This window comes from Gavialis gangeticus, unplaced genomic scaffold (assembly GCF_001723915.1).
Source record: "Gavialis gangeticus isolate Ggan-Ray unplaced genomic scaffold, GavGan_comp1, whole genome shotgun sequence".
In the NCBI taxonomy this organism is placed as follows: Eukaryota; Metazoa; Chordata; order Crocodylia; family Gavialidae; genus Gavialis; species Gavialis gangeticus.
The window spans coordinates 5,857,416-5,867,992 of NW_017729004.1; the positions used below are offsets into that span (position 1 = coordinate 5,857,416).

Genomic DNA, 10,577 nt, shown 5'->3' on the forward strand with positions numbered 1-10,577 from the left:
AATTTAGAAAATTAATATTCATCTGCCCCTGGCTGCCTATCATGCGGCCCTCGATGGCTTGCCAAAACTCAGTAAGCAGCCCTCTGCCCAAAATAATTGCCCACCCCTGCACTAACAGAAGAATTGTGTTGTAGCAGTTTGGTTGGCCACTGTTCTTGTTCAAAAAAACACGTGGAAGGCTTTATTTTATTAGAGTTTTAATTTAAGCATTTTTGTGCATGTGTGAGAGAGAAATTATTAGTTAGCAGGTTTAAAAGAATGAGCAGAAAGGATTTTTTTTGCTCAACATGTAATTAATGTGTGGAACTCCATTGCCAGTGTTGTGAAGGCTGATGTCCATCAGTGGGTGCTAAGCATGATCGAGTTGTAGTGTCAGAATTAAGACTTCTAGGCTTCTGAATGCTGGAAGCTGTAGGGGGATTGCTCAGCAATCTGTATATGCCCTGCTTAATACTTTAGTATACAGTCTCTGCAATGGAGAGAGATGGGATACTGGGTCAGATGGACAAAAGGCATAACCAATTATAGGAGTTTTATGTTCTTCCTACAGAAATGGGTATTTTGGACCCACAGTATTAAACAAAGTTCAAGTGGTTTAAGCTATTTTTAAAAATTGTATCTTCCCCATTTTGAAATTAAGTCAATCACTTGGAAGGAAACTAGCAGGGAATTAGAAAATTATAGACAAGGAGGGCTAGAAGGGACCTCAGGAGGTCACATCTAGTCCAACCCACTTCTCCAAGCAGGACCAGCCCCAACTACATCATCCCAGCCAAGGCTTTGTCTACCCAGGTTTTAAAAACCTCCAACGATGGAGACTCCACCACCTCTCTGGTAACCTGTTCCAGTGTTTTACTACCCTCCATTTACCTTGCTGCAACTGGAGCCCATTGCTCCTTGTTCTGTCAATTCTGGACAAACTTTCAGCTCTTAACAGAAATAAAATCACTGTCTGGCTTACAAATATTTTAAGGAATCCAACAGGATAAGATATGTTGTTGAGGTGGGGGGAAACATTTTTGTCATCCTATAATAGTGCTCATTTCAAGCAATAAACATTACTGAAGAAAGTGGCATGAATATTGTAGAGATGTTAGACTTAATTTCTTCAGTGCATTCTAGGATTTATTGGATCCAAAGTGCTGTATAAGCTCAAATGTCGTTAGAAAAATGGTGAAAAAAATAAGTTTTTGAAAATGATGAGGTGCAAATAGAATCATTTTTAAAGCGCCATAACTTGGCACATTTTAAACGATGCTAGACAAAACAATTAAAACAGACTTCAGGGAATAATTTTAGGCCATCGTGACATATCTAGAATCTGACGTCTTACTAGTTTTTCAAACAGTATCTTCAAAAGGAATTTTATGTTGGAAAAAATGCTGGAGTATGAAATTTATAACAGATTTGTTTGATCACTCCTAAAAGCGCAATTTAATTTGTTACAGGAATTCGCTTTCAAAACTGTTTCCACCCATGTGGGCATCTGACCTTGGAAACACCGGTGACTTCTCAGGGCTTTCTTCCAAACACTCTTTAGAGAGTAAGGATTTTCCAAACCTGATTGGTGCACCAACCTACTATCAAGAACACTTGCAAAAGTCACCTGATATGGAAACTTTACACAGGGGGTTTGAGGACCTTCATCTTATAGAGTCTTGGCTCTCTCCTCCAGACCCTTCCACTCTGCCACCTGACAATATCTTGAACATTTATCCAGAAAATTCTGCCTTTCAAAATAATGCCGTAATTCAGCAAGAACAGTTTACATTGCAAAATTTAGAGTTTAATCAACATGTGTGCAATTATGACGAGATGAAATTAAATAGGAACTATGAAAAGAACTGTTCTGATTTTGGCACTTATTCTTCTCAAAACAGAATCAAAGATGTCGCTAGTATTCAGAAAGAGTATTGGAAAACTGACCGAGCAAGAGGGAAACTTATGAAAAATGACACCCACGAGCAAACCAAGTACTCGCCTAATTTATCCAGTCCCCCTGTTGATGGCACATGGGACAAAGTGTGCCAGGATAACCACAGGTTTCCTAAAAGATATGAAGACTTTACAGCTTCTCATAAATCTCAGCCACCTATTCACTCATCGCAATGTTTTTTCAATCAGTCCTCGTCTACTAAGGAAAATAGCTTTGTTGGAGTAGCAAACAAAAAATCACAGGGAGCCCGTATGCAAAATGGCCATAACTGTTTCAATTTGGGGGAAACCTTGAATAACAACGAATGTGAGATCTATCTGAATCCTAAAGAATGTTCTCATAAACCCCCTGAATATGATTTGTCTGTGAGAACTGTTCAACAAAATGGAAGTTACTCATCTTGCCATGGCCATGCATGGCTAGACGGTAAAATCTTAAGTCCCACAACTGCATCTGATATTGCATATGGTAAGCAAAACCAAGTAGTAACAAGCCCACAGTCCTCTTCAGGGGTTTCAACTATGTCCAGTGGATCCCCCACACACCAGGCTGTAACCCAGGCCTCTTATTACTCTCAAGCGTCACCAGTACTTTCTGCACGAAAAGATGGAAGGTTACAAGTATCAAATGGTATTTCTAGTAATATGGGGTTTTCTAACTTCATTGGAGAAAATCAGAAACAGATTAAGCCTATTGGGCATTCCCAGCATGATTCGTTGGCTAGCAAGGAGGAGCAGTACCGCAAGCTACCTATTAATTTTTCGTCCAACTGGTTAACGCAACAGAACTCTAAAAGTGAAGAGTCGGAAAGGTACCATCGATTTCAAAAAAAGCAATGTCAAGACAATAACAAAGATGATAAAAGAGGTGGTAGGAAAAATTGGATTCCCCACTCTGGATACGCAACTTCAAATCGTCAGCACTTCAACATGTTCCAAAAGAGACCAGAGCAGAACGGTGGCAATATGTCGGATTTCATCAATCCTTCTTTTCTTCCCTCTTTCCCCTTAATGTCTGATTTTAAGCAAAATCCCAGCTTTCCTCCATTTAATACCCACCTGTTTTCATCAGCAAATAATTTTGCATTTCCTCCTTCTCCGTTTCCATTTTCGGAACTTGTTGACCTCTCTCACTATGATGATTTTAACCACTTGAATCCCTTAATTAATGATCTGTTTTGTGGGGAAATAGCTGCACCATACTTTGCCTTTCCAACACCTTTTAACAAGTATAGACCTCCACGACACCGAAGTGGGCCTGCTAATGAGCTTCACATGCGATTGGAAGAGTGTTATGAGCAGTGGAGAGCTCTGGAGAAAGAGCGGAAAAAGGTAATGTAAGTCTGTATAAGATGATGATTACAAAATGACTGTTAAACAGAGTTGAAATCCCTGCCTATCACTTGTGAAGAGGAGGAATCTCGCTCCCTATTAGAATACAGGTCATGATATTTCAGCTTAAACATATTTTAAGCCACATACGTAACACTCTATTTAGACTATATTAGAGATGGGGGTAGGCAACGTTTTTTGGCCGCAGTGCTGAGAGAACCACAATGTCTACCTTGGGAGGTGCTGGAGTGCCGACATAACGGAGCCCGGAGCAGCTGTTTGCAGCCTCCCAGCTGCAGCCGGCCTGCGGAAACCAGTCTGCTTGTGGCAGGGCTTGCAGCCTCACAGCCGCTTGCTTGGAGCAGCCTGGGCTCCGTGGCTGGCAGCAGCTGCTTGGAGGCCGGGCTGGCGATGGTGTGCTGAGCAAAACAGCTGTGTGTGCCAAGCTCGGCACGACTGCCGGGGGTTGCTGACCCCTGTTATAGATAGTACACGTGTGTATGCCGTTCTGCTTCTCATTATCCAGTCCCATTAGGGTTAGCATGTGTTCTGAAGCCCATACGTTTAGTGCATATTCATGGATAAGGTTCGAGCCTGGCTTGCACAGCTAAAGTTGGATGGATTATACCGCAGGGCTTTTGTTAGTCATAGATTCTTAGATGCTAGGGTCAGAAGGGACCTGAACACATCATTGAGTCCGACCCCCTGCCTGGGCAGGAAAGAGTGCTGGGGTCAGATCCCCTAGCCAGGTGCCTACCTAGCCTTCTCTTAAAGACCTCCAAGGTAGGGGAGAGCACCACCTCCCTTGGGAGCCCATTCCAAATTTTGGCCATCTTTACCATGAAGTTTTTCCTGATATCCAGCCTAAATCTGCTCTCTGTTAGTTTGTGACCATTGCTACTTGTTACCGCAAGAGGTGCCCTGGTGAAGAGAGCATCTCCGATCCATTGCTGCGTCCCCCTAATGAATTTGTAGGCGGACACAAGATCACCTCTCGGCCTTCTCTTGCAGAGGCTGAAGAGGTCCTGGCCCCTCAGTCTCTTCTCATAGGGCTTGTCTTGTAAGCCCCTAACCGTATGAGTGGCCTCCTCTGGACCCTCTCGAGTCTATCAACATCCTTCTTGAAGTGTGGCACCCAAAACTGGATGCAGTCCTCCAACTGTGGTCTGACCAATGCCGCGTAGAGGGGAAGTGTCACCTCCTTGGATCTATTCACCATGCATCTGCTGATGCAGGATAAAGTGCAGTTAGCTTTGCTGATGATTTTGTCACGCTGATGACTCAGGTTCATCTTGGCGTCCACTATGGCTCCAAAATCCCTTTCCACGTCTGCACTGCAGAGAGGGTCACTTCCCAGCCAGTAGATGTGCTGGATATTTTTGCACCCCAGGTGCAGCACTCTGCACTTTTTGTCCTTGTTGTACTGCATCCTGTTGTGCACTGCCCACTTTTCTAACCTGTCCAGGTCTGCCTGCAATCATTCCCTACCCTCCGGAGTGTGCACTTCACCCCACAATTTAGCATCGTCCACAAACTTGGACAGAGTACACTTCACATCCAAGTCACTGATGACAGATTCCTGGGGCTTAGTATTCAACTCAACACAAATTGAGGCAGGGCCAGGAAGAAGAACTAGTGGTCATTTTTTAACTAATCTCAAATGTCAGAGGTGTCCCATTCCAGAAATGGATTTTTTTTTGGCTATGTTCAGACTTTATCTGCCCTGTATCTGGTGTTTCCTAGTCCATTCTCACATGCAAGTTTGATGTCCACGTGGCTGGTCTCCTTTTCAGGGTTGGCATCATCTTGAGGCACTTATGTCTTACTTGAGATTTATCCATGGGGCATTTCAAGCCATTATCAATAGTAGCTGACATGATCTAATGCATTTCCTAATAGTCTCAGGATTTGACCATCTGAGGGATCTTAATGAAGTAGTAGGCTGATGAGCAGGGATCCTGTTTTTTTTCTGATTTTAAAAAAATCCCCAATTTTTGGTTTAAAAAGAAAAAAAAAAAAACAATTCTAAATCCACACTTTTCCATGATCAAAATGAAACACACACATAGATATACATCTATATGTTTGTGGTGTTTCTTTCCATGATTAAAATGAAACACTGCAAATATATAGATGTATATCTATGTGTGTGTTTCATTTTGATTGTGGAAAAATGTGGATTTGGGGTTGGTGTGTGTTTGTTTTTTTTGGTTTAAAAAAAAACAAAAACAAAAACAAAAAGAAACTGGAGATTCTTAAAAATCAGAGAAAACCAGGTTCCCTGCTCATCAAGCACTTGACTTGGGAATTTAAACCTTGTGTTTTGGTGCAACAGCTAGAGTTTTACCTTCTAGGAACAATGTTTGCTTGAAGCTAGGCCCACTGTTTTTTACTTTTTAAAGGTAGCTTTGCTTGGTTACATATGTTGCCTCTAAGTTGTACTTGTAAATTGGGTAAATGCCCTTTATTTTTACTGCCAAAAATCATCTTTGTAGTATTTAATCCTGACTTGTGCTGTGAATGTACACAAAGAATAAAACTGGCAGGCACATTTCTAATGTATCTAAATATTAATTTAAAAAAAGAAAAGCTTACGCCAGTGATTCTCAACCAGGGTGCAGGAGCACCCTGGGGTGCTGTGAAACCCTTTTAAGGGTGTCATGCAGTATTAGCACTGTTAGGAGTAGAAACACTTGCATGTGTTTCACCAGATAAACCCAAAGATTTCAAATAAGAATCCAGAGAATCAATAATGTTTTGACTGGCTGTGGTCCTGAGATCTCTGCAAGAGAAGAATTGCTTTTTTATTTTTCCATAGTCAAAAAATGAGCAAAAGCTAAGAGGTGGTGTTTTCTGACGAGTGCTTTGAATCTAAAAAACCGTGGGAACCACTGTCATAGATGATAGAACATCACTAATTGCTAAATATTTTAAACAGATGTGTTTTTTCTCTTTAGGCTGAGGCTGATCTTGCAATACATTTTCCAGGAAAGCGGGTATCTAGCTCAAATAACACTCCTGTTTCTCAACTTCCTGCTAACCCTTCAAGAGTGGATCGTTTAATTGTGGACCAGTTCCGAGAACAGGCCAGAGTAAGCTTGGAGTATTACTTAGATATCGGTGGTATCAGATGATATATGTGTGCATTGGTTTGTTCTCCCCCTGGAGGTTTATGCACTTAATGTTGGTATTTTCAAACCATCCACTAGGTACTCGCCTTAATAAGAAAAATGGAAAGGCTTCAAGGTAGTCCGGTCCATGGTAACATATCTGCTACTCTGGAGCATCATTTAGAAGCCATCCATGTTACACAAGCAAAGCGTAAGGATGAGATCGTTAATGCTGCTAGTCTGCAGAGACAAGGAGCGCCTCGTTATAACAGTGAGAAAGGTAAATGTTTTGTATTACTCGGTGGTTCTCAAAGTTTTTAAAAGATCAGCTATGCAAATGTGTTAACAGGAATTTTGCTAACAGATTTTAAATATTGCAACTTCAGAAAGACTTGCAGCCTTTGACACTATCTTCCTGTGCCACGTACCTTTTTAAAAAGGAAAAATAAACTTCTTCCTTTGTATCGGGTAACGTCTGTGAGAGCTTACTTAGTTTTTACTGGCACTGTTTTTTTGTTTTTTTGTTTCAGCTAGAAAATGTATCTTTTTTTGTGGGGGGCGGGGAGAGAGAGGTCTAAACAGTAAAAGAACAATCTCGGCAATCCTCTTTATATTAAATAATCTTATCTTGAGTTTTTTCATCTATGTACTATTAAAGTACTACATGATAATGAGGTTCACTCCTGCAAAAAACAAAACAAAAAAAAAAAATAGACTGGTTGAAAAGGGATACTTAATATAACAAATCTACTAAATCATGTCCCTAATTTCAGGCTATGCTCACTTGAACCAGTGCTTAGTTTTTTCATTAATGGTGATTTTAGTGGTCTTTTGTTCTTGGTTTACACAGTGAAAATTGCGTGGCTGTAGATTGCTCTTGAATGGATGTTTTATCTGCCACAAAACCACCACAAATTTGGCATGATTTGTAACTTCTGTTGAGGAATAGCAAGAATTGTTATGCGACAGAAGTCAAGTGCCTTGGCAGCGCTACATGGAGGAACTTGCAATGTGCTTCGTTTCTGCCTTTGTCATGCTTGGCTCTCGTTCAGTGCTTTGTCGACTGTTCTGTTCTGTAGTTTGTATCAAATTTGCTTTACTCTAACACTCCTGCCTTCTAAACAAGCTACAAAACATTGGCTGCAAGCATTTAGCATTGCTGTACCTCATTTAGGTTGGTTGCTTACTAAAGAGCTTCCTAATTGCCAGGAAGCTAACAAATTGTTGTTGATATATAAATAAACTCCTCTTTGATAGCAATCTTCTTGCACAAAAATAAGGAAGCTATCTTGTCTTGCACATTAATTTCTTTGTAAAAGGAACATGAAGATCAAGAGACCGCCCTAAGGACAGTTGATAGTCAGAAATGTGCCACAGGACAGCTTGGTCTTCAGTATTGCTCTTGCATCTACTGCATTTACCTGAAACCAAGATGACTCAATTTAAGACAGCCTCCCAAGAATTGGATTTTGTACGTGGAGCATTTGGAAATTTATAATTTTCCATGTACAGAATGTAATTATTGGAGGGTCATTTTAAATTTAATCTTCCCACTGCTGGAGCAGGGAAAGCAGTGGCAGGGGAGAGGCAGTAGGAGGGCAGGTGGTGCAGAGACAATAGGTGAGAGGCAGGTGGTAGGGCATACGGAGGGGGAGGCAGTAGAGGGCCAGGTAGTGGTGATGCAATGTGGGACACAACAGGTCGGGGAGTCAAGTGTGTCCTGTCCCCTCCACCACTTGCCCACCCACACTGCCTGCCCATGCGGCCTACTGCCTGCCCCCCAGATGCCCCCTGCACCCTAGCTGGCTCCTCTGCTGCCTGCCCCTGCACCACCACTTACCCTGTAGCCCCAACTCCAGTAGGGCTCTGGCACCACTCTGGCCCAGGGCACGAGCTCATGGTTGATCCATCCGAGCCACACAGCAGCTGTTGCAGCAGCTCCAGCCAGAACTGCTGTCATCACTGCTGGTAGTGGGCTGAGCCAGGGCCAGGGCAACCATGTGCTCCATGCCCTGGGGAAATGTGGGGCGAGAGCAGTGCTGGAGCTGGACCCAGACAGTAAGGTGTTTGGGTTGAGGAGGCTTCAGGAGGGAGGGCAGAGGCAGCAGGGGGTGAGCAGCGGTTGCAGCTCCGAATCCAACGCCCAGGTCAGGACTGGAGTCTGATCCACAGCAGCCACCTGCCCCCCACCACCTTGTACACGCGTCCAAAGCCAGGGGCTTTCCCCACATTTTAAATGGGAGGGATATTGTCTGGGAATTAAGTAAATATGGTATTACTTTCATGTTCATTTAGCTAGACTTCAAAAATTTAAGCACATAAATGTTTAAGATGGCAGCTTGTAGAATGATGCTCAGTACTATGATCTAATTTGGCATCAAGTAGCACTGCTTATTTTTTCTAATGCAAATCTATGACTAGACAGCCTAAGCAGGGCTGAAGGTGCCTTCTCTGTTTAATACTGGGCATAGACAGATCTTTTGTTGGGAAGTCAGCCTTAGTAGAAAAGACCCATTTAGAGCTTTGATCAGCATTTCCACAGAGATGTTGTTCTATAATAGAACAGAGTGTTTCCCTGGCATGTGATAAAATGGTTTTCAGAAAGTTTGGTTAAGGTCAGGGTATTCTAGTCTCTGATTTTTTGGAACAGTAGACTTTTTTTTTTTAAATAATTGTAAATTTTGAGACCAACAGTACCCCCCTCCCTAATGGGTAAAATGACAACTACCACGCAGCATAATTAATTGTCCTACTGGTTCTGCTAAGAACTTAACGTATAGGGCAGGGAAGCTCAACCACCAGCACAAAAAACTTCACTGCTTGCTAGCCAGATTTGTTGGTGGCTCAGAGGAAGGGTTGCAAGCAGAGGATCATCTTGCTCCATCTTGTATATACTCTTCAATATCCTTGGATGAGGCTGTAGTCCCTGTGCCCTCTATCCTGACACTAGATGACTACAGGAGCTCCTGGAGTTGATTCATGTAATGGCTAATACACTGGGGATCCTGGCATTGTAGATTCTGGAGCTTGTGTGACATTTTTCTTCCCCTTGACATCTTATAATACCCCATTGGTGAAGGACTTTTTGAGTTAATTTAATTACCCTGTAAGATGCCTGCTTCTCTGGAGTTTGCATGCTCAAGTCTCTTACCAGCGCTTCAGGCTGTTGCTATATTCAATAGACACTGCTGTGATTAGGAGTTAGTGCAGTGGATGGAGGACAGCCACCAGAAAGCAGCATCCAAATACCAATGGCATGTCTGTACTCCTTCCACAAAGCAGTTGAGAAGCTACCAAGAAACACAGCTTTGCCTCCTCTGCATGCATCAAACTGAGAAAAATGAGACTGACTGTTCTGGCGGTTACTGTGAGCACCTCCCATTGCAGCTCTTGAGATCTGTCCTTCGCATTTCTGTGTGCATGTGTGTTCACCTCTTCTCTGCATTTGGCACGTGTGGAGTGAGAGTAGATGGGCAGGGCATACCCTTTTCCAGCAATCCCAAAAGTGTCACCAAAGTGGTAAAGACATACCCTGAAAGTAAAGGAGCCCCTCAAAAGATTCATTTGGAGGAGACTTGATGATGTCAAGAATTTTCAATAACTGAGCTGTGCTGGTTTCATACAAAGATCTTAACCAGGCTTTTGTGGCTACATCCGATGGCAGTGTTTTTTAAAACGGAGAGGAATTAAAGCAGTTTGTTGCAGAAGGTGAGGTAGTGGCATGTACAGCCACCCAAGCTGCCCTCAAATGCTGCAGTTTCTGCACATGGTACTATGAGGAGATCTTTATTTCTAGCCACTGGGGATCCCTAATAGAGTACAAACATCAGATTTTCTGTTCTGTGGGATGTGAGCTTTTCGTTGCCAGCACAGAAGAAACATTACACTCTCTTGTCATGCTGGGTTGCTTAGGCATTCATAGATTAAGGGTCGGAAGGGACCTAGTAGATCTTCTAGCCCGACCCCCCGCCAGGGCGGGAGAACAACAAAAACCCCCAAAAAGAGAAACGGGACTCAAACGAGTCCAGCCAGGTAGGCATCCAGCCTCTTCTTAAAGACCCCCAGGGTAGGGGCCAGCACCACTTCCCTTGGAAGTTGGTTCCAGCTCCTAGCCGCCCTAACTGTGAAGTAGTTTTTGCGGATGTCCAATCTATACCTCCTCTCCATCAACTTGTGCCCATTACTCCTTGTTATGCCAGC

At 42.9% G+C, this 10,577-nt stretch overlaps 1 protein-coding gene across 3 annotated transcripts in view; it reads left to right on the top strand.

Moving 5' to 3' along the window:
• The window catches only part of LOC109291177 (meiosis-specific coiled-coil domain-containing protein MEIOC-like), a 37,884-nt gene that overhangs the window by 20,466 nt on the left and 6,841 nt on the right, over window positions 1–10,577 (top strand). For 2 of the 3 annotated variants that reach the window (XM_019508052.1, XM_019508053.1), the window contains 3 exons: window positions 1,449–3,267; window positions 6,225–6,359; window positions 6,477–6,657. In XM_019508052.1, coding sequence (XP_019363597.1) covers window positions 1,449–3,267; window positions 6,225–6,359; window positions 6,477–6,657 — 2,135 coding nt within the window. The remainder of the gene's footprint in view (window positions 1–1,448; window positions 3,268–6,224; window positions 6,360–6,476; window positions 6,658–10,577) is intronic. The other variant, XM_019508055.1, reaches the window with a different exon arrangement.